Source organism: Haliotis asinina, chromosome 3 (assembly GCF_037392515.1).
Source record: "Haliotis asinina isolate JCU_RB_2024 chromosome 3, JCU_Hal_asi_v2, whole genome shotgun sequence".
Classification (NCBI taxonomy): Eukaryota; Metazoa; Mollusca; class Gastropoda; order Lepetellida; family Haliotidae; genus Haliotis; species Haliotis asinina.
In genome coordinates, this window is record NC_090282.1 from 43,245,150 (window position 1) to 43,269,973 (window position 24,824).

The 24,824-nt window shown below is 42.1% G+C and overlaps 1 protein-coding gene across 1 annotated transcript in view; it reads right to left on the reverse strand.

Annotated features, from left to right (window-relative positions):
• LOC137278066 (tudor domain-containing protein 7B-like) overlaps positions 1 to 23,014 on the reverse strand; it is a 60,919-nt gene extending 37,905 nt beyond the window's left edge. Inside the window, exons 1-5 of the mRNA XM_067810149.1 lie at positions 22,863 to 23,014; positions 22,446 to 22,555; positions 19,178 to 19,283; positions 18,982 to 19,090; positions 17,397 to 17,804 (exon numbers count right to left, since the gene is read on the reverse strand). Coding sequence (XP_067666250.1) covers positions 17,397 to 17,804; positions 18,982 to 19,090; positions 19,178 to 19,283; positions 22,446 to 22,536 — 714 coding nt within the window. The 5' untranslated portion in view covers positions 22,537 to 22,555; positions 22,863 to 23,014. The remainder of the gene's footprint in view (positions 1 to 17,396; positions 17,805 to 18,981; positions 19,091 to 19,177; positions 19,284 to 22,445; positions 22,556 to 22,862) is intronic.
• Positions 23,015 to 24,824: the final 1,810 nt, after the last annotated feature.

Genomic DNA, 24,824 nt, shown 5'->3' on the forward strand with positions numbered 1-24,824 from the left:
TCAGTATGGAGTACATCTTAGGTCTCAAACCTATGTACTCGGCTATGGGCGTGCCAGCACACTCGTCCTTCATCTTACCTAGGACCTTTTTATTTACCGTACTGTGTAGGGTATGGGTCTTAGGGTAGTCGCTGGTGTCGTATAAATCGAGGTGTTTCTTCATGTCCTCGTACACGTCCTCGGTTCGAATCTCCATCAGCAGGGAATCCGTGTCAGTGTACAGCACTTCACACCTGTCGCCGTACTGTTTCTTGAGCTCGTTGTAGTAAAAGTCGTACATCAGGTGTTTGGATAAATCGAGGATGCTCATCCCCACGTAAACAGGCCGGTTGAATTTTATGTGGCTTTTCTTCATGTGTAGGGCAACCAGGTTGTCTGTGAATATCTTACTACGGTTGAATGCCGGATTGGCTATCAATTTCCTGAGCTTGTCTTCCTCACTAGATCTAACCAGCTTCACGGTCACGCGTTTCCTCAGGTTCTCCATAGTCTTACCAAACACCGAGTTGTTCATGAGCTTGTAGAGATTTTTCTCAAAATCACTGGTGGCTTTTTTTCGTAGGTCTGTGTTCATTCTGATGTAGGGCTCCATCCATGGGCTCTGGTCGAACATGAGCACCCTGTGTATTTTGGTCAGCCTCATACCCAACGACAGGTACAGCTGTAGGTTGCGATAGTGAACGATGTACTTGGTCTTATTCATTAAGTTAGGCACGAGTTTTTCAACGTCTGTCACACGACCACCTGACAAGTTATGTTGGTACTCAGACATCCAGTCTGTGTTAACCCTCATACGTTCGGGTGCAAGGGGATAGCTGTTGTGCGATGTGTGTAATTCCTTGGGATACTCTAAGTCAACTTCGAGGATATACCCTTTGTTCGAATCTGGTGCAACCCCCATAACATCAACGTGGGGTACCCATTCGAATCCCCCTGTAGGTAGATACTGACTCATGGCCCAGCCGTACAGGTTGTTTGCGTCGAGGTATAGAATGTGATTGGTTGGTTTGTTAGGATCGTAACCTTTCACGTATTGATTATTTGCTTTCGCGTATCGTTTGGATGCCATGGAAATCCCACCTCGCAAGCCTTTCTCAATGAATAGGTGCATGTCGTAATCTGTGAGCAATTCCAAATTAACTCCGGTCTTTTTAAGCAAGGCGTCCCACGACAGACCTGGGCTGGTGTAATACCATGCGGGGTCGAGTTTATACTGCTTTAAACAGGTCCGCCGAAACGTTTCAAACACGTCGGCTAACAGCAGTACATCTGTCCTCAAGTACAGGTCGTGATAATCACCCAGGTTCTTACAACCCAGTTTATTCCATACGTTAGTCGCGTGCGAGTAATCATCTCGTGAGACGGACGCCTCATTCAGCTTGCTATAAAAGCAGTCAATAGGGGGTAGTCTGGTCTCGGTGAACTTGGCCCAACTATCTATGTACTCATAGGGGTACACACCCTTCCTCATAAGCAGGGGTCTAGTCTCGGCGTCTGTGTATCGATCGGTGATAGGGAAGGTATTGTTGGCCTTGACCAGACTGTCGAGTGACGACAGGAGGAACTGAAACGAGTCAATGAACCTAAGTCCGTTTAAGCTGAAGGAGATGTATCTCTCCATGTTGTTGGGGATGCACGTTATATTACCATCGATTTTCGCGATGGCCTGCATGATCAAGTGTGAGTCGTACCCTCTCAAGTTGTGAAAGACAACGGGGATGTTTATTGTCTTAGGGTTGATTTTAAGCTTGAGGTTGCACGCGTTGTGAGCGGCGCCTCTATACTTACCAGTTATGTGACAGTGATCTCTCACCGAATCACCGTTAAGTGGTGATTCACACACGTGACAGTTAGTGCTACTAGCGTGAGCTAGCCTGTCGGCTCGGGTCATACGCATGGGAGCGATTCTATACAATGCATTCCTAATAATTTTTTCTTCCTCCTGCAAACACTTTAGAAACCTTTCAGCCGCGTCAGGCCCCCTATACACTACCGGAGCTTTCGTTTCCCCGTCACAACGGACGACAATGTATCCAAACGAACAGGCTTTATGCTCTTGTGTCTTGTGGGTGAAGCTACCCCCACTAGGGGGTGTGGGGGAATCCCCACCCACAACTAAGGCTTCGAAGTCGGCGTATATAATATAAGGTACAGACATTTGGTTCTTGTGGTTACTGAATTTTAGGATATTTTCACCTTCCTTAGGCATGTCGACTCGTATGGCCGTCTGCCCCACACCTTGACAATCATCCCGGTGGGATTCTAATAAATCAGCTCGACTGAAACCGTGTAGGCATCGTTCACAGAAGTGGGTCTTTTCTCCGTGTGCCGATTGGTCGTGCAACAACCGGCTGAGATGTTTTATCCATGTGTAGTGATACTTTTCACCTCGCTGGATCATGAATATATTGATAACTTGACGATCCTTCACCGGGCTGACCCTGTGTACTATTGTTGTGTTGCCTTCGTGCCCAAAGACATTTATAGCCAGATTGTTCTGTTTTTCTACTTTAGTGATCTGGGATATTGGGGTGGGTTCATCTATACCATCCCAATTAAGCCCATCATCTTGGGGATAGCTAGAAAGCCTATCTGAATTCTTGCCAGCTGGAAATAAGGCTGACCTGATAGCTAACCTAAGGCAATCGTTTCCTCTATTCTTAACGTTTACTATGGCATGTTTGTTCCTATAGTAGGGAGGCAAGGCTAGGTATGACCCGCCTCTGAACGGCACGTAGTTAGCTATGTCTAGATAGACATTATCGATTTTATCTACAGCCCACCCGGACCCCAAGTGTGTGTAGCGTTCTAGGTATTCTCGTATCTGCTGAAAACTTGTATCGATTGATGCGTCAATGGTCTCTGCATGTGTGACGACCTCTTGTTGACCTCGGAAGTAAGGCTGAACATACTCAGTGGTACTCCCAACCTGCTTATCGAGCGACATTTTCACTGTGATCTGAAACTTGATACTTCCTAGGTTATTTAGTTCCTGGTTGACCTTATCAGCTATCAGAGGCTTGATATCTGTAATGTCTATGTTTCTATCAACGTGCATGCGCCAACCTCTCAAATAGTTACCTACAGCGCGCTCAGTGCGCACGAACTGTAGGTCAATAGCTCTATTCTGTCGTAATAATTCTACAAGCTGTGGTTTTCTCATACGGGAATACCCGCCTAAACCCAAATCGTGTGCCTCGGCTTTCAGTTGTTTTACAGTAGGAGGTTTTGCTACGGGGGCATGTGATAACAATGCGGTTAACCCGGCTCTCCCCAGGTTTGAATAACCCGTGTGCCCAAGCTGTTTCGCTTGAGCTTTTAATTGTTTTACCGTAGGAGGGGCTTCTAAACCTAGTAATCTCAACAATGCTGACTTCCGCATTCTAGAATACCCGATAACACCTCTCTGTTTTGCGACCCTCTTGAGCTCGCTTACAGTAGACATCGTGTTTACACCTAAGAGAACTAATGTCTAATTGGTTCACAGTAACCTTATTAAAAAATATTTCAATCCAGAAGAGGCCAAACTCGGGCAGCCGGGTCCAATTCTAGTAATTCTGTCAAATCGTCCCACGTACCTGGTAAAATATATAGTGTGGCTGTTTCAATCCAGCACTCGCCTTGGTTATAGTATTCACTTAGACTTGAAAAACGTTCTATATGGTATTGAGTCGCGATATCCCGCTCCCATTCGAAGGGGTGAGTATACTTAAAACCCTCTTTAATCCATACCACGTCCAATATTATCTTAAATCTGAAGCTTCCCCATAAAGCCAGTTCATATTTGAATATGTTTTTAACTAGAGATGCGATCACACTTTCCGCAGACATAGCTATACGTAGGTGTGTATAATCTCTAATTGGTTCACAGTAAGGGGAGGTAACTCTTAAGTGGCTATCTTGAGCAGTCGCCTACGTTCTTTTATGTAGCCTTTTTTATTCTCGTATATGAGTTGATGTCTGACTACGTTCGCTCCGTGAGCTTTACATAAACAGTAGTGCCCTTTAACCCCGATACCACACACAGAACACGTGTAGTTAGGACTTCCCATATGGAAACAACAGAACCCCTGATTCCTGCATTTCCTACCACAGGCCTCGGTCTTCCCCATAAGTATATATTCGCATCGGTATGGAGCGGGTCTCATGTTTACTTATATAGGTATTTTAGTTTAATTGCTTCGCAACCAACGCAGTAGCTGCTATACCCAACACTATGAAGCCCAGTTCACGATTCATTTGTCCCTTGGATGGTGTGTAGTACTGAGCGAGTGTGGGTTTATTGAGCGGTTCCAATTGTTTACCAGTTAGTAGATAGTATTCTTTCATTGCTTCATCGACATCGTAGAATGTTTTAATGGCATGGTTTTCACGCTTGAGTTGTTCGTTAATAAAATCGATCCTCTGGAGGCGTTTTTTAACGTACTCGTCCTGTGCTCTTTGTAATTTCTCAGTAGCGAGATCGTGCCGCTTCCTTTCTTCCTGTATTTCAGCCGCGTGATCATCTCGTAGTTTCGAGAAGAGGAAATTACTCCCGGAAAATGCCAGGGCATTCACTAACGCCCCACCGACCATCATAGCTATCGTGGCCATCCCTATATTTATTTCATTATATTATCAGGTATTATTCCTTGTTTTACTAGGATGTCTTTTGTGGCCATCGCCATACCAAGGTTCATTATGAGCATACCCATATCCTGCAGGTTGAAATCTAGCTTGATAGTTGGTTGTTTAAGCACCATTTTAGTCAACCGAGCGTACCCTACGGCTAGACTAGCGACCACTGTGGCGTGGTATGCGTCGTTGACGAACGTTTTCCCCGACATTATGTATATGATATAAAATATTAAAATTATAACATGATATGCGGGTCGACGGTGGGGGTACCCCCCACACCCCCAACAGTGGGGGTTACCACCTCAGGTACCACCTCACGGTGAGGGTTTCCCTCACGTGTATATAACCACGAGATAGCCAAGGCAGCAGTTACACCTACAGCCAACAACAGTCGGGTTGGGTTGGTCACTTTATGTTGGTTACACCACCGTTTTTTACCGGCAGCTACTCTCTTAGGATTCTTCTGTCTGGTTACTGTTGAAGTGGTCTCCACCGTCACCTCGGGACTCACTGGTTCCGTCACCTCGGGACTCACTGGGGTTTCCTGTGCAGCATCCATCTATACTATTATTATTATTCTTTCTCTCAAATTGACAATGTTTTGCCGTGATAATCGCCGCCGTCACTGGAGCCAACAACATACCATATTTGTGGTACAGCCCGCAGCTGATAGAGCTCACGGCGTGTTCGATAAAAGGGTCTTTCTCGAGGTCTTCCCACAGGTAAAGTCGGCGCTCTGGTGGAATGGGAAGGAATTGTGATACAATACCGGTGTATATCTGGGTCATAGCCGATCCTATTGTTTTTGTCATTTCTGCTCCGAGCCGGGACTCGTATCTAGCGTACAGCTTATCGATTTCTTCGGCTGACATTTTGTTAATTTTATCCGGAGTGTAGTCTCCAAAGTAATGTTTGGCTTTGCCGCCAACAGCCAACGCCACCAGTTTCTCTCGCTTGTCATCAGTGGGGCCTGCGGGCGGCGTGGGGGAACCCTCCAACGACAATTGTTCGAGCAATTCCTCACACTCCATCTTATAATATAACAAGTAAGATTTAGTTTTAACTATATAATACCCGATGCAGACAAAACACAGAGAAATGAAAGTTAAGTTGCACACGACAAATACTTCAAATATCATAGCTATATGCTTAGCTTTGCTTAGCTTTGCTTAGCTTTGCTTAGCTTTGCTTAGCATACTATATATGCTACTGGTTGGTCGGTCTTTAGAACGAGCTTAGCGTGTTTAGTTTCAGCGAGCTGTTTCTTCACCCGTTCCCGTTCTAATTTACTCATCACATCGTTCTCTCTCAAACACTCCTCAAACGAATCCCTATCCTTGCAGTGAAATAAGGCCACCCATCGCGTCTGCTCCCTGAGGTCTTTCAACACCGAGTTGAACTTCTGCGTTAGCACCCAGACGCTGTGATTTGCATGCCGGCCGGAGAAGGCCAGGTACGATAGCATGTCTCTCTTTTTTGTTATCTCGCGATTAGCGCTGCAGTCGTCCAGTATAAACAGCGTCGGTTCCCCTTTAAATTTCTCGTGAAGAGCTTTCAACCAGTCCTGCAGGCGTGTTCCAGGGTCGATTTTGTGTACGTCAGGGTCCGTCATTACCCAAGGTCGCGCGTACGTTTTATTCATGCCCAGAGTAGGGCACATGATAACGATGTTATCGAACACATCCTTGTAGTAACCCTCCAACATATCCAACACGAAAACGGTCTTCCCACAGCCAGTCTGCCCGCATATGATAGCGCAGTGTGGGTCAGTGGGTAGTTGTGGGTACCCCTGGGGGGTGTGGGGGTCTCCCCCACTAGTAGATGGCTTGCACGAATCTCCCATTGTCTATATTAAGTTGCGCGTCCATAATAACGTACAGATATAATTTCAACTTACCAGCGGTTTGAGCCTTCTTAGTAATCTGGATGGTTATCCCTTCGCTGCCGTTATCTATACGGCGCCCGCTACCGTGCAGTTTATCATCATCCGTGGATCGCATGTCCAACCATAGGGCGTACTTGGTGGTCAGGTATTCACCGATCTGCACGGAGCTTAGGTCCAGGTCCTTTATTATGTAATCCCCCACTGGTAGCTTTTTTATCTCATCCCACTGCTGGTGTGGTCTCATACCATGACTGAACAGCTGGTTGGGCACGCCCTCGATGGTCACTTCCACCTTTTCAATCTCGGGGTTGAAAAACTTCTCGCTGTCCCTCTGGAATGGCTCGTAATCCTCCACGGGGACGACCAGGATACCTTTCATCGATCTCGCCGGCACGTTCAGGTTGATATTCCACACAGTGTCGCTCTTATCTCGCACGACTGATCTATGTCTCAGTACGCGATCGTATAGGATAGCCATCTTCCCAGAGTACTGACTTCGAACCTGCCTGGCCAGCTCCGGGCTAGTGACCATGTCGAACTCCAGAGAGATGTTGTCTATGGCATAACTGGCCTCATCACCGTTCGGCGTACGCACTACTTTGCTATAGTCGTTAAACGTGAGCTCGTATTCGAGCCTATCACCCAGCGCGGCCTGGTAAAACGGCGCGTGTCCCGTGAGCAACTCGAAGTCGAGCGGCACGCAGAATCGATTCCCGTATGCTAGAGCGATGGCCTTTTCACCGGCCGATAGCTTGTCTTGTTGGTCTTGCGTGAAGACATACCCTATGCGCGCCCGGGTTGATTTGCTGATACCCTGGTACACATCATTGACTCGTTCTCCATCGCTTTTCCAGAGATCCTTGTAGCAGTGAAACACGTCGCTGTCGTCGATGCTCAGCACCTCGTTACCGCTGATCTTGACGGTCGTTTTCTTGATGATAGCTCGACCCACGTTCCGCACTAGCTCGCGTTTGTCGTTGTCGGAGGTCAACGTGATATTGAACGCCAGTCGAACAGTGCCTGGTACAATGAGGTCATTCTCACCAAGGTTTGGAAATCTAACCAGCAGAGTTTGGTTCTGGTCTATCTTGCTGGGATTGTTGGTGATGGTCACCGACTGTCGCACGGCTCTGGCTCCTAATGGCTCTCTCAATTTTCTGAAAGGATCTAATTTTCTACCGTACATTGTTATATAAAAGAAATATATTTTTAATACTAATGGATGAAGACATACCTATGGATGAGATGCCGGGCGCTAGTGCCCAGGCATTCGATGATGAGCAGGAGACCTCATTTACTAGTTCACCATTGAACCAAGAACTCTTGGAAACAACGGTAAATGATTATTTCGAAAGTTTAAGAAGAGATAAAAACTACGTTGAACCACAGGGTCGATACCATAAGGATTTTTTTATTGATACAAAGGGTGTTCTACGCCTTAAGTCTGACCCAGGGGTTGACCTCTTTAACAAGAGCAATAAAAAACCACTGGCCTTGTCAACTCTAGCCAGCCGCTATGGTGTTGAATTTATCCGTAAAAATCTAAACATGAATGATTACGGTGGTGCAATACCTAAGGCCGTTAAAGAAGATCTGCAAGCTACCAGATCCCACCTCACCACTAGAGATGAAATGACACCACAGCGTGCTACAGAAGCCTCAGACAGCATAGAAAAACTGTTGAGCACCTACTGGGACAAACCGTTACCGGGGTTTGACTTTCCGGTAAGGGAACTGCGCGGCTTAGACGAAGCCGTGAAACGCGTGCGTGGAGAACTCGTGAACAACATGGGGAAACTGAACGAAATCGACGAGCACATCGCTAGGGAAAAAACCAAACTCAACGAAACTGAAAACGATGATATGAAGCGTCGTATCAATGAACGAATACGTGATTTAGAAGACGAGAGACGTACACGATTGGAAGCCGCTTCCTCGAATCGTGAACAGCTTCGATCCCAGATCAGTCGTATTCGGGAAACAATCGATAGAATACTGGATGAGGATACAACTTTAGCCAACAGGATTCGGATATTGTTCCGGGAGCAAGGGATCACCATCGCCAGCATTCTGACTGCATTGGGTTTCATTATATCAACCCTGGTGGTGTCACTGACAGGGGGAACCCCCACACCTGCCGGCGGGGGAACTCCCAGCGGTGGTGTTAAAGACTGGATAAAAAAACTCGGGGAAGGCCTAGCTAAACTGGCTGGTAAAGCCGCCGAAGCCCTTCCCGGCATCCTGGGTAGCATCGTCTCGTGGTTGTTGAGCGCTCTGTCTAAAACTGCCATGTGGCTCAGTCAAAACCTGTGGGCAGCCATCGTCGCCGTGGCGGGTCTGGTGTACGTAGCGGCTAAGAAATCTTTAACCAAATAAGTCCCAAAGTTACCCCACCAACCACTAAGGCTGTTTTATTATCAATATGCTGCTGATAGGAGGCCTGCATATGAGGGGCCACCTCCTGTGGTGTTGGTTGAACTTTAGACTCCGGAGGTGGCGCCACTATACCCTTTTCACGTGGTGGGATGTGTGGGATATAGGGGGTGTTAATATCGGAGTTGATACCCAACTTTTGATCCTTCGTGGCTATAACTATTTTGTTGTTATAACCCACCACTTTTTTTATTCTCAGTTGCATATCACTCGGGGCCATGTACAACCCCACGCCGAACACGTAATTGACTTTCGATCTGGCGTATTCTAACACGTTTTGGTAACGGTCGATAGCCCTCGGGAGATCAACTGGAGAATTGATAGCATCCTCAACGTTGGAAACGAATTGTGTCTGAGCGTCGTAAGCAGTTCCCTTACCGAGGATGTTAGAACGCGTCATCGACTGCGCACCCAACAGCGCCCACACGTACGTTCGAATCGAGTCGTTCAAGCGTATTGTACCAGCACGAGTGAATCCTTTCGATGTTTTTGAGATCATTTTAGTCCAGGCTGTGGCTGCATCAGGACTGGTTTGCTTTATACAGCTGACATGGATCTTTTCATTCGTTGTGGGGCCTGTAAATGTATGCCGGTTTGGGTTGTATGAACCATCTTTAGAACCGGCATAATATTTTCCGGACCTGTAGAAGTACACGAGAACTATACCGAGACCATGGTTCACACCAGGAAGGCGAAAGTCTTTATTCGTTGGAATCTCAAACTCCCCACAAACACGTTCATAAGCGCGTCTATCATAGGGGTTATTCGTCATACTCCACGCTTTATCTTGGGGAAGAGGAGCACTTATTTCCTTCAATATTCGTCTCGTTTGATAATAAATATGAAACAAAATAACCGCCTTACTCAGTTCGTCTATACCGTAGTCTGGTTTCACACCCGACCCTGTCGTCGCACACCACACAGCAAAGTTGAGTTGGTTCTGCCAAAACTGCATTGGGTTTTGATTCCAGTTTACCACCGCCTGCGCGTTATTAACGGACACGACATACTTTTCAAAGATATCAATAAAGGTTGTTTTAAACCCCGTACCATCTGCATTCACCACGATTTTCAAGTGTGCTAAATCCATATTATAATTTATAATTCATATATTATAATATGTACATAACACTTCCAGGAATAACGAGCGGTGAGGCCGTTCAGCTGACGCACGCGATCGATAACACGTCAGGTCAACTCGAAGTCGCACTCTGCGATATCACCTACCTACCGCAATGGACTAACATTAATATCAGCAACAATAAGCTGTTCGTCAGTGGAACTCGCAGCCAGATAACTGACGGCTACTACAGCGTGTGCTCTCTAAACGACGAGGTCTTCAAACCCCTGGGAGCCGAACTCAAGATGAACGACTCAAACGGTACAGTGGTGTTAATCAACAATGGAATAAACCCTTTGAGGCTCGGCCGACCATTAGCAAGGATGCTCGGTATGTCTCCTGACGAGATAAAACCAACAACAACCGTCACAGGCACGAAGTTACCCGACCTAGTACCGTACCGAGAGCTATACATTCATCTCGGTCAGGTGAGCACAACGTATAACATTCAAGGAGGCCACCCTTCCACTATACTGAGAGCAGTGCCGGTGAAAACTGAGAAATTCAACGACGGTAGAACCGAGTCATTTTCACCACGGCAGTATAAGAGATTAACCCAGGGCAACATACCTGAGCTGACAATATCGGTGTTAGATATAAATCATAATCCTGTAAATATAGGATACCTCAGCTTAACACTTCATGTAACATGACCAGCGCACAAGGGCCCGGAGTGAAAAAATGCGTCAATATCGGGATCTCCGACCTCGGAGACACACGCGGTTTCGACGCTCCCGGAGTAGATGGTAAATCGTATGCCTTGCAACTGAAAAACAACATTTACAAACGCGTTGAAATCCCCTCCGGTGGAACCCTAAGTGATATGATAGATACCACAAGAGCAACAGTAAACACTAAGTACTCCCTTGTCAACACCGGTGATAATAATTGGGTAATATACCCATCGTTCGGAGGTAAACTGTTCGACTTAGACGATGTTGAGAGCACTACCGTCGCCAAAAACAAACCATATATGCTCGTCTTCACCGAAGATGACAAGTGGGTGTTGTTACCCGATAACAAATGGTTTCTCAATATTAAACTCGTCTCCCCTTACGTGTTCACGGATAACAAAGACAACCACCTAAACAAAGTCGTGAACAATGGAACCCTGCTCGTGGCTTACGTCCCAACTCAGAGACGTAGTATAGTCGTCAGCCCAGTCAACACTATAGCAGCCCACATGCTATCGAGTAAACCGGCCATGCAAAACGTGAAATTGCAGTTGGTGTCTGAATTCGAAGGCGTGGTCAAGATACTAGAGGATCTACCGGCAAACTCAACATTGTTCATCAAAGTCTACCTAGGGGAACCATCGGGGAATGATGTCGAGATCGTGAAGGGGATCAAACTCGGGTGGGTGAAACGACACCAGTTTCAAGTTTGCAACGTTTACGTGCGGGTGGGTGTCGACTCCAAGACCAGTCTGCAGGGGGTCAACGTGATCGTGGAAAACAAGATATCATTAATCAATATATTCCTGCCTGACAACATACACTTCATGGGTATTAAGTTAACCCCTGAATTATTATCAGAAAACCAGTTGGAAATTATATCATAATAGTATAATAATGACCAGTCATCATCCCAACACTACGCTTAACGACCTGGGAGATACGGAGGGATTCGATCAGCCTGGTGAGGAAGATGAATTATACATCCTGCACTTCAAAGACAACGTGTACAAACGGGTGCCGTTATCAGATTTTAAAGAACCCAAATGGCTGATCAACTTAACACCAGCCTCACCTTATATCACAATAGGTGAAAATGGGGTGATCTCTAAGATTAAGAACAACGGTAGTTGGGTCGGGGATTTCATTCCGGAGAGGGCATTAATCATGATAACTACTGGCCCCGGGAAAAATAGGTTAAGGACTATAGTAAAAAATAAATTACCATTTCGCAATAATCATTATAACGTATATCTTGATATATCCTCCCCTTTCACACTCATCATAGAAGTCTTCTTTTTCTATTTAGGTAATGAAAACACCTCAAAAGTACAACAAATTTTACCCGGGGTGTCAATACACTGGTTTGATGAACACACAAGCCAATATTGTCGTATTGTTATACAACAGGATACCCACGGGGCCCCTATAAACCGCTTAATAAGCCTCAGTGGGGTTTTTATTACAACAGAAAAGTCTATTAGCCTCTCACCTATTACCCTGATTGATGGTCTAGATCTTGTAGGCTTCAAATATATTAATAGACAATTAACTGAAACCCAATTAAAATATCTTTCAAAATATATATTATAGGATGGGTCTGTACCCAGTCGTAGAGGAAGTAGCGAAGACGTTGGAAACCGTAGATGGGTTCCGCTTGAGGCAGTTATGTGATGTGAAACGTCAACTAGAACAAGACCGTGACACGCGGAAAGCACTATGTAAAAAATATAATAGAGCTTTCAATATCGTGGATGGGGCTGACACTACCCTTATGGCAACCAGCATGGGACTAGGGGCGGCAGGCGTTGGGTTGTTAACCACCATCGTGGCTGCACCTATAGTGCTAGGTATTGAAATAACGGCTGGGGTGACAGGGTTGGTAGGGTTGGCTCTTAAGTTAGTATCACGCAGACTTAATCGTAAGGCATTGAAACACGACGAGATCAGGGTTCTGGCCGAAGCAAAGCTGAACACAGTGAGTGAGCGAATTTCCACGGCACTCTCTGACAGTAAGATCTCAGAAGAGGAGTTTCGTTCAATCCTATCTGAACTCACAAAATATAACGGAATGAAACAAGATATTCGGTCCAAGTCTCGTAAGTCTGCTATCAGCGAGGATGAGAAAAAAAAGTACATAGAACAGGGGATACAAAAAGCCCAACAAGCCTTTATTACGAACACCAAAGAGATCATAGGCGGTTCACGTTAAACTGTTTCATCGATATAAACATAACATAGGGGGCGATAGCCGTAAGCGAGCCACCGATCCTATATGGTCAGTCAAAACTTACAACATAGATAAAGTGGATATGAAAGCCGACGAACCTAACTTATACTACTTGAGGGATGGGCCGGGTAGGGGATTTGTAAGAGAAGAATTATTGATCGTACCGTACGGCACAGTATTACCTCCTACCAAGGCACAGTAATTACCGCCAACTTTTTTATAGTAGGGGTAATAGTAGCAAGATCTAATGGTCCAACCAAAGCCTTATTTAGTAAATAAGGCTTTGTAGAGACATTTTGTGAAAGTGAGCCAGAACCCCCATTCCCTATACTACTAAAATATATGACAATACACAGATAGAATAATTCTGATTACTTACATTTCACATTTATGTACAAAAGATCCTTGAATCAAGGAAAGTTTGTATTCTTTGAAAGTTTTTGATTGTTTGAATAATATTTACATGGGAAATTGACTCAGTAAGTGTATTATACCACATTTCACGCCTCTACACAAGTTTGGAAGATCAGTGGTAAAACCATTCATTTTATGTCTTGTCTGAAGAGTGTTGAATTCTGACAAAGAAACCGAGATCTTTTACGCATTGAGTGGAAATTAGGTTAGATATATACTAATCAGCAAACCAGTGTCGTCTTTTCCCGATGTCACAAAATGCACAAAACATGAAATGACTTTAACTAAAATGTCGCATTATTTTCCACTATTTAATTACATTTGAAAATGTGGTTGTTACTTCGTTAATAATGATGCAAAATTAATCAAAATACAGCTACGTAAACAGGAGAATATGGGAATCTAAGAACTAAATTATGTATCGGACAGGTCCATCCAAATCGCTATTACCTGCTTTCTGATGTAGTACATAGGCATCTTTTCTTACAAATTGTGAAACTACCAAAAGGTATTCTCTCACAATGGGGAACTTTGTATTGGAATAGTTTGGTTCACTGTGAACAAAACGTAACGAAAATATACTGTCAGTATCCACAGCAAATTCTCTCCATGTGATCCGAGTTACACTGACCTAATGTAAAGCATAGTGGAGTTATGCCCCCTTATCTTTATATGTGCATGAGCTCTCTGTTTGACGTGATAGAAGAAAATCGATTTTTGACATTTACTGCAGGTCATTTTTTATTTTGTGAGTATGATGTTATGCATTAGTATATACATCCATTTCATATACACTTATGTTGTTCAGATATCAAGCTGTATTTTCTTCGCTCACACTTTCTGATGACAAATTAAAAAAATTGTAGCAGAGTGCTTTTATCGGTACACGATAAAAAAAACAGAGAAATTAACTGTTTTTTAACACACACAAAAGTTTGGGACAACATTTAGCAGTGTCTATTTCTCAAACACCCGAGGTAGTCGCAGTTATATTTATACCAACGGATAGGAAATTAAATATTCTACATTTCTGTGCAATTTATAGCTATACGCAGATCCAGGACATTTCACTTTTTAAACCTTACTCCGTGCTTCCAGACCCGGATGGCGAAGTTTCAAACGCGTCACTCGGGTTGTTCATTAGGATTTGGCACGTGTGAGAACATCTCATCAGTAACAAAAACACATGTTAAGTAGGATTAAGGTAAACTACACTGTAATTGTAGTGTATATAACACTTATAAATCGACCCCTACTATCTGTCGCGATGCAAGTTAAAAATGGCCTACCACAGGATCTAAGTCATGTGATCCCGTCCAGAAGTTTACTTTCTGCAGACAGCATCAGTTTGTCATGATGTCATATGTCTTTAGGGCATTTAAAATTAATAAAAAAGAATATGCAATTGGCAAAATAGAAACTTTTTGTCATCGATTTATGTTTTCCATTTAACTTACCCTCTGAAGCTCCACACGCTACACGGTTATATCCAAGACAACCTGACAAATGGTAACCTGCATTCCGGTTTCCACATATTATCAGTACACTTATATGTTATGATGATTCACTGTTACTACTAATGACTGTTGAATTATTGATGTACGTACATGAAATTTTTTTGCTTTGACCTAATTTTCGCATTTTGCTGTCTGACCCAGTTAACCGGACGTCTTGCTATCCGGACGATTTTCTAATGAAACCAAACTTAATGTCCGGATAAATGGGGTTCGACTGTAATATACTCAGGCAGTTTTATCATACTTTTATGCATTACAGTTTCCTAAAACAAGACACAAGGGACAACTAAAAATTCCTGGGTCCTATTCAATAAAGCAATTGTAGTGCAAAGATGATCGTAACTCCCATACCTTAACATCGACTTAGGACTGACATCATGCTACGATCACTTTGAGGAATAAGTCCCTTAGGACTGACATCATGCTACGATCACTTTGAGGAATAAGTCCCTTAGGACTGACATCATGCTACGATCACTTTGAGGAATAAGTCCCTTAGGACTGACATCATGCTACGATCACTTTGAGGAATACGTCCCTAAGAATAAGTAACCAAGGATGGTTAACCAAGCATTAAAATGTCAATTAGAAATCCTACGAAACTGTATCTTACACTAAAATATTTAGAAAACAAAAACCTGTTTGTCTTATGAAACCACCCCTACAGGACCCCAAGAGCAGTTAACTCTTGCTGTCTACCTCGTACCTCACTTGTCATGCTGAACATGTCAGGCAGAATGAGGTGAGGCCGGTGGGAGTACCCCATGGAGGACTTTCTTCAAAGAATTCATAACCTGTACAGGTTTGCAAGACAGACACCCAGTTTGAGCCAGGAGAGGCATTTTGTCTGGCAACAACTAAACCCATGGTGGTGTGAAATCTACAAACCAAATACAAAATGCACTCACTGAGCCGCATCACCACTGATGTCAATCAGGTGGGAGTGTGATCAGGGTTGGAAATAAGGAACTCAAGCTTATACATTCAGTGGCTCAAACCAATTATGATATAAAACCCCACCCCCAACCATTACAATGGAAAGAACTGTATGGGGACATGAGGGGAAGAGGGGACATGGTAAATCAGGCGGGGCATGGCTAGGGCGGGAATAAAGGGCTCAAGCTTATACATCAATTGGCTCAAAACAAGTATGACATAAACCCCAGCCCCAACCATCACGATGGAAAGGAATGTATGACATGCCAAAACAACACACAATTCTAATATAGCCTGAACCAGCGAAGCATGGCGAGGGGCATTATGGTATGGAAAGTAAATACAATAACCCAGAGGTTGAGATAATAAGTACTGCAAACTAATGCAACGAATGCACCCCTGATGTCTGGAAGACAGCTTTGCCGAGACCTCTAAAAAACGCAGAGAAATTATTAGCCTCACTAACAACTTGGAGGAAATCGAACCAGGACGAGTGCCACACTACAAGTGAAAGGCAGGATAAAATCTCCTCACAAAACGCTCTCAGCGAGGTGAGGGTAAGTGTAAACCACATAAGGTGCTGATAAACACAGATTCCAAGATACTTAAGTCTCAAGAAGAGGGAAAACCTGTTAGTGTACAAAAATCCCCTTAATAGCAAAAAGCACAGCTGAACATGTGTTGGCTCACTATTACACTAACTTGGTCTCATGATATGCAGCTCAAAGAGAGGCATACCCCACAGTAACCTGTGGGGTCTGTGTCCAATTTCATCGTAACACGGGTTAATAGCACATAACTCGTTAGAGCCCTTAAAATAGGCTTGGAGGTGAAGAGGACATAAGGGACATATATACACCCAAACCCGCCCCAACCTGAAAGGGTGGGAAGGCTTTTATGATGTGATATGAACCATATTGACATTGAACCCAGAACTGAACTGATACCAATGATAAGTTAACTCACTTGGTCAGAGTGGCAGGACACTCTCCACTGGAGAGAACCAAAAGAGAGACCCGAGCATGTAGAATGCGTGTCATTTCATCTTTCACATCAACAAAACAAGTGAGGGAAGTGACGATATATACTTGAAAGGTCAGGGTCAGACAGCCATTTGAGAATTATTGGCAGCTTCAATATATGATGTCTATGTAACATGTGGGTGTAAAGAAAGGAACCATACAGATTGAGGCTCTTTTACACTCATCTTATCAACAGAAGAGCCAACTCAAAGTGAACACTACGCATGTCTATTCAACAGAACAGCATGAAAAGTGAGGTATGAGGACGACGGCAAGAGTTACCTGCTCTTGGATGTAGGGGGGCCAGTGGGGTCCTCTAGGGGTGGTCTCACCTCACAAGACAAAATGAGATTTTGTTTTGTAAATAGTTTATTGAAAAATATAGTTACAACTGTCACAGGATTTAAAATGGACATTTTAATGCACATATGTACCCCAAGGAGGACTGAAAAAGAATAATGTGGTGGGTGATGAGTCTTAAAAGCATCAAAACAGGCTTTTGTGTCACAAATATTCTTAGTTTACTGAGAAATCAAGAATTGACTCACCGGTCTCCTCTCTCCCTGGCAATCCAACACTGCCTCAGACACTGCCCTCATTATCATACGCCCCGCTCGGGGTCTTGGACCACCGTACCCTGCACCAACCATCCTATTGCCAGCAGAGTTATGCAGTGTGATCTGGAAGTTGTGGAAGAGTTCATTACTGTTCATGGGAGAGGAGGGTGGTGACGAGCTGGACCATTCCTCTGGAGAGGACCTGGGCAGTGGCAGCAGAGGTGCTCTATGTACTTGAGGAGATGATATATGAGGTCGTGGATCAAATCTCCTAACTGCAGCATAGTGAGGCTGATGAACTGGAGGCCTCGAGTACCCGCCTCCTCGAGGTCGGTATGGAGGTATGTACCCCCTGCCCACAGGTCGGTTGTTAGAACGGAATGGGTTCCTCACTGGAGCCTGGAAGTATAATTTACTCATCATTACTACACTAAAAACTAAAAATAAACAGCAGAAAATACAAACTCAGCTAATTTAAATGATTGTTTCAAGATTTTTGGTGTTTATAGTTCACGATTCAATTTATTAAGCAAGACATAGCAATGGGACTGTACAATGATTGAACTCGTTCGAGTTTTAAATGACATGTCTAAAGATTGACAGGATGGTTCAGAGTAAGGATGTGTGTGAGTGGTGTACCTATTTTGAACTGTACCAGGGATTCTAAGGGGTTTGCACTGTTAAAACCTTAAATACACACACATTACGTACACACATGGCACATAAGTGAAACAATGTTTAATACACATTATGTAGCAAATGGCACATAAGTGAAACAATGTTTAATACACATTATGTAGCAAAATGGCACATAAGTGAAACAATGTTTAATACACATTATGTAGCAAATGGCACATAAGTGAAATAATGTTTAATACACATTATGTAGCACATGGCACATCAGTGAAATAATGTTTAATACACATTATGTAGCACATGGCACATAAGTGAAATAATGTTTAATACACATTATGTAGCACATGGCACATAAGTGAAATAATGTTTAATACACATTATGTAGCACATGGCACATAAGTGAAATAATGTTTAATACACATTATGTAGCACATGGCACATAAGTGAAATAATGTTTAATGTGCCATAAAGGCAAGCATGATGTAAAAGTGAAATAATCTTAACATCACACTCATTCCGTTTTGCGCCCCTATTCCATTTAAAATTATCGTACCATATCTCAGTACAAATTTCAAACACACAGATTAAACAACAATGACTGACCGAGTGAAGATGCATTAACTTATATCCTTATTTAGAATGCAGAGAGAGGCAACTTTACAAACCTTACCTACTGGGATTCAATCTGGGTTCCTTGCTGTGAGGAACCAACTGTGAAACATTACACCACCGTCTGCACAGATGGAAATTTACAACAAAAAAAACGACTCCAAAACCATCAACTATCCCAAACCTAACATAAAGGAAAACCCCTAAACTGAATGAAATTCTACCAGATCTTAGGATACCTTCATAATGAACAAACTGATCTTGGCCAGTAATGCAGATTTCCATCCTTGCCATCTACCCCTTACAGCAGTGTAATCGCTTGTCCCCTCACCTTACGGAGTGGCCTCTTCGTCTTCTTGCTTCTCTGTTTGGACACCAACTTCTGGATGTGAGCTGTAGTTTCATCAGCCACAGCATGGTATATTTCCTCCCCACCTTGCCTGTATCAGGAAACAATGGCATCGTCATGATCTACATACACCATGCTGCACTCTAACAATCATGTTGATCAGGACTCTGCAACATACCTTCTCACATGTACAACGTCGGGGATGGAGGCGATGAAGTCAGACACGCTGCTGAAACCAAACTTCTTATATGGCAGATACTCCCCCGTCACGTCACGGTAGTCAACTGTAGTGTACAGAAAAACACCGTAATAATTCAAGAATGCTTAACCCATGCTTATCATAAGTGGCGAGTAATGGTATCAAGTGGTCAGGCTCACTCTCTGACATGGTTGACAGTTGTCATCATTTCCCAATTGCACAGATCAACCCTCATTTGATACCTGGTTCAGACTCAATTATTTATTGATCATTTACATATAGCTGGACATTGATGAGCATAAAACCAAACTCACACACTCACTCACTCCTGGTCTCTGTTATAGGGAAATTTACTCGAACCCCAAGTTCTACTCCCCATGGTTCTCACCATCTTAAACATGATAAATTATGCATGCTTGATTTTCACTAAAATCATACCAATCGTATAACGACAAATGGAAGCATAGGTAAGTCATAGTGCCAAGAAACCAAGACACTGCCATTTTTAAAGGACACAAATCATGTTTGCCATTAAAGATCACATATACTCAAGGGGGTGCAAATACATAAATTACTCACTGGCATCGTCATAAATGAGACTCCATCATTAAAACTACTTATTTCGATCTTTAATTACCTTAAATTGACCTTTCTGACAACAGTGCACAATTCTCAGTCCCAAACGAAATTTCAACCAATCAGAGCGGCACGTCTCTGTGATGAAATATGAGGTATAGATATGAGGGCCTACACAGAATTCATCTACATTTCATGGGGGTACACTATTTCCTTTACAGGTTTGTACAAACCTGAAATTGTGACAGTTATTGTGAAAAATGAAAGCTATATGTTCTCACAATCTACTGACATTTAGTTTTGTCTCCTTTGCCTAGTTTCTGAGTTACAACCCTTGTTTTCATAGACAATTCTGTCAAAATCACTTGGTGTCACTAGGCTGTAATCCATGTTAGGTAGTATAAACCTACACGTTGTTTGTCATCATTCACTTCATGTTCAGTTAATGAATTTATAACAAGTATAATTAGTGGTAATGCCACTTAGACTACCCACCAAAGATCCCCGTTTGGCATTTCTTGTGTCTGGATCGATCAAAGGATTAACTGATAACATGCTGATTAACTGATTACTTTTATGCAGATTTAAATGCGCATTGTCAAAAGGCAGTGTTTATGTATGTACATTTACTAATCTATACTGAATACACTCTGTCATGTCTGTGTAAAAACAACATTCTTCTTTCAAAGGATTAACCACGAATACATTGATTGATTGCTCACTATTGGCTAACTAAATTACTTTTTTAAAAGAATGATGGACATTATGCAAGCAGTTGCCAGGTGACCAATGTGACTATACGCCAGTGGGATGAAATGATATGAAATGATACATCACTTTTTTGTATATTAGACTGTTAAAAGACACATTACTTGGGAAATCTGCAGATGAATGGTATATCACTCGTTTTTGTGGATATTGATGGATACATTCCTGGAACAAGGTAATAGCCTGACATTGCTCCTATAACTTTAATTTGTTTTAATTTAAATATTTGCATTTTGTTTTTATTAAGTTGTCATAGCTTTCAACAGAATTATTGTTTTTGTCGTGAAGTGTAATGATGCAGATGACATACACTAGGGCGTGCATGTGAATTATGATTTAGATAGGCAAACTATGAAATGTCTACATATTACATTCCTGTCATACATTCGCAGATTGCTTCTTTTTATTAAGTTTCAAAATGCATACAAGTATGATTATAAAGTAATTAGGATTATGAGACCAAACATAAAAACATATAAGTGTCTACATACTGGTGAGTGATCGTTTACAAACCAAGTAAATTTAGGAAGAGAAGAAATTTTTCAAGCAGTATTTTCACTTCGACCCTGACCTCGCTTATGTTATGTTACAGGTTGTGTCATGAAAAATCCTTTTGGCCATGATTCAAGTACATATTTAAATACTAGTAAAAAGTAGTTTGATTTTCTATTGATGAAAACAAACCATAATCTCAATAACTCTGATGGACTTTAGCCCATGACTTCACAATTTTAAAAAATGGCGGCACCCTGTGTGAGGATAAATGCTATTTAAGTTTGTTTTCACTAACTTACAAAATCAAAATTACTTTTTACCAGCAGTAAAATATGTATTTTATTGATGGACATTACGATTTTACATGGCATTGCTTATAACATAACAATTTCACTCTTGGAAGCGAGGCGGGATCAATATAATATTACTTATGATAATACTGTAACTTCGACCATAACCTCGCTTCCGAGGAAAAAAGTGTTATATTTATGCAAAATCCTTTTGGTCAGCAACATGTAGTAAGCACTCCATTTTCTATCCTGGAAGCGTGGTAGGGGGTGAACCATCTGATTTAATATATACCACAGGCTTCTACAACGCTCGCTTCGCACACACAAACAACCAATTTAAGCACAAGCTATGGGGTCCGGTGGAAATCTGTGCATAGTGACACCATCCTCCGACCCCATGGAGCAATTGACAGAATCATAAAAACTCGGCATGTCTTTGGTGACGTCAAGAAATCAGCAAAATGATGAGCTTCCCACACATTTTCTATACATTTTCTTTATCGTTCCTTCTATGATGTCACTGCAGGGCTCTGGCAACAGAGTTGCATAATCTTTCTGTGGTTTCATTTGCGGACAAGTGAGAAGCAGACGGCTTTTTAGCAACTTTTAAGTGCTTGGTATTAATTAACCACAAGTTGTTTTTTTTAAAAAAAGGTGTTCCATTTATGACTAACCAGAAGTCCTTCATATGCAGTGGTAAAAAGAGTACACAAAAATTGATTATATTTGTTCTTTAAACTTTGCAGAGAACTTGAAGCCTTCCTTCCAGTAATTTCATAGGAACGGTCATCAAGTCCAACAAATTTTCAAAATCAATTTTCTAATTACCACTGTCAATTTTTTTGTCCTCGAAAAAGATTACATTCTCACAATGACACTGAGGTGTTATCCGACAAAAAATGGCAGTTTTGATAAATCCCTGTCCAAAAACAGTAACACTGATGCACAGCATTACCCTCTACCTTTCTGACTGGTTCTTTGGATGCTATGTCTTGCACACAATGAAAAGTGTGATCACTTGACCAGTAAAATTTACAAATGACCAGTATTTGAAATGTTACCCGGTCACCATGTAAAAAATGTCATTGGAAGCACTGATTACTCTGTTAGATACTTACCCAGGAATCTCTGTGATGCTACACCTTCCTTACAACTGAGAAGTACACTTCTCAACATCGCCTTCACTTGCTTCAGTTCCCCTTCTGCCATTTTGACTAATTTTTAACTCCTTGAAAGGAAACAGAATCATAAACACCACAAGCTCATACTACAGTAAATGATCAAAATTTCATGGACTTCACCTTCGCTTACTTAACACAAGCCACATGATAATTCATTTTAAACAGGCCCTACAAACAAAATGACTGTGAGTATTGTTAAAAAAAAAATCCATATCAAACAGTCATGTACAAATATATAATGACAAATAATAAACATTTGTTAAACATTCTGACAAAAATCATGTAATATATTTGTTCTGGATTCATCAGTGAAAAACGTAATGCATCAATACATCCAGAAGTAATGTTTCATACCTGTCTCTTCAAGCTGATTCAGTAGTGTGTTTCCAAAGAATCTCACTTGTTGGATAATGAGAAGCTTCTCACATTGTGATATAAATGTCTTTGTAATTGTATTTGTAGTAAATTATCTTTGTGATTGTTGTATTTGGTTCAGTACTAACCATCTGTAATAGAAAAAAAACATGTTTACTTATACAGAGAATATGACCTGAGTGTGTTTGTCTTTGTGGATAACAAAAATACAGTTCATACAGTCTATTTGAATCAAAATCTCCCCAATGAATAGCAATCTAACTCAAAAACAAATAATCGCAAATGACTCAAACCAACGCCAAGGTAAGTAGGAAATTCAAAACCAACTCTGCGGAATTTGTTATAATTGTTATGCAAAAAAATTCAAAAGTTGTTTAACAATCGATCATCATTTTCATGCGATACTGCACGATTTGTGACAAGGGTGTAGCAACAGCTCAGGCAACCACTAGGGAAGCAAGAGGCATGGGCAAAGATGGTTAGTCCTACCGATTGAGCGATTGATTCATCTCACACAATGAAGTTTACTGCTGATGTTAAAGCTTTAATTTACAAAGTTACGACTTCTTCAAGTCTGACACTCAATGGGGCAGACCATTTTATGCACTAGATAAATTTCTTTAATATACATCTTGTGCTGTTGGGGTTCCAGAGGAGCAATTGAAAACATTATTAAAACAACAACAAGAGGAAGGGGAGAGGCATATCAAAATCCATGAAAACTGAAAAACTTTAATCGTTTCAAAAACAGCTAGTCCTGAACACAATCCAAACTTTATATAGCAAGAATAGACACTTATCATTATGCATGTTGCAAAAAGAAATGGAAACTCAACAGCACTGAAGGGGCAGTGACTGCCATGCAGGTTGTAAATCTGTGGGATTCTTACCTGGGTGTTCTCTTGTGTTTAGGGCTAAAGCCAAAGACAACCAAGATTACTACACTGAAATGAATGGACAGGTTTTTATGGAATGGGTACCAAAACAACTGGTACTAGCATTGCATCAAAGAGCCTAATTTACATGGACAATGCTTCATATCATAGTGCCCAGGATCCTGATACAAAAGCCCAAACTTCAAATTCAAGGAAGTCAGACATGATAACATGGTTAGAAAACCATAATGTACCATTCCTAAATAACACAAAAAAACCCAAAACTGTACAAAATCATTACAATCAACAAAACAGCACCTGTGTGTAAAACTGACCAGTATCTTAACTTACATGATGACTTACATTTGCCTTCTTATCACTATTTGAACCCAACTGGACTGATTTGGGGTATCATCAAATCTGACACTGTCCGGAATAACACAATTTTCTAAATGACAAATGATCAAGATCTACTCCACGAATCCATGGCTAAGATTTCACGAGACACATGGAAAAAATCAGCTGAGAATGTTGAAAATGCTGTGGACCATAAGTGCTGGCTTCAAAGCGGTTTACAACAGGCGACTATTAGTCCTGTTATCATACGATTACACTCTGATGACTCCTGTAGCAACGACACCATATCCGATTCGGAAGCACAATGTGATGACTTTTGATACCATCCCCTACCGATGACATCAACATCACACATGCCTCTCGCCTACCTGGCTGTTACCAGAGCTGTTGCCACATCCCTGTCACAAATTTTCCAGTATCAAATGAAAATAATGTCACATTTTGTTGACAAATATTATAACAAAATTCTGCAGAGTCAGTGTGTTTATCCTATTTACTTTGGCATTAGTTTGAGTCATTTACGATTATTTGTTTTTGAGTTAGAGAGCAATTCATTGGGGGAGAGTTTGACTTAAATGAACTGTACAAAACAATGAAGTTCACATCAATCATCTAACATCATTCTTATATCATTATTAGACTATAAATCAACTTACTAGTCATAACAAACATGTCAAGCAAAGACACAGTTCTCAGAGCTCCAGATAAG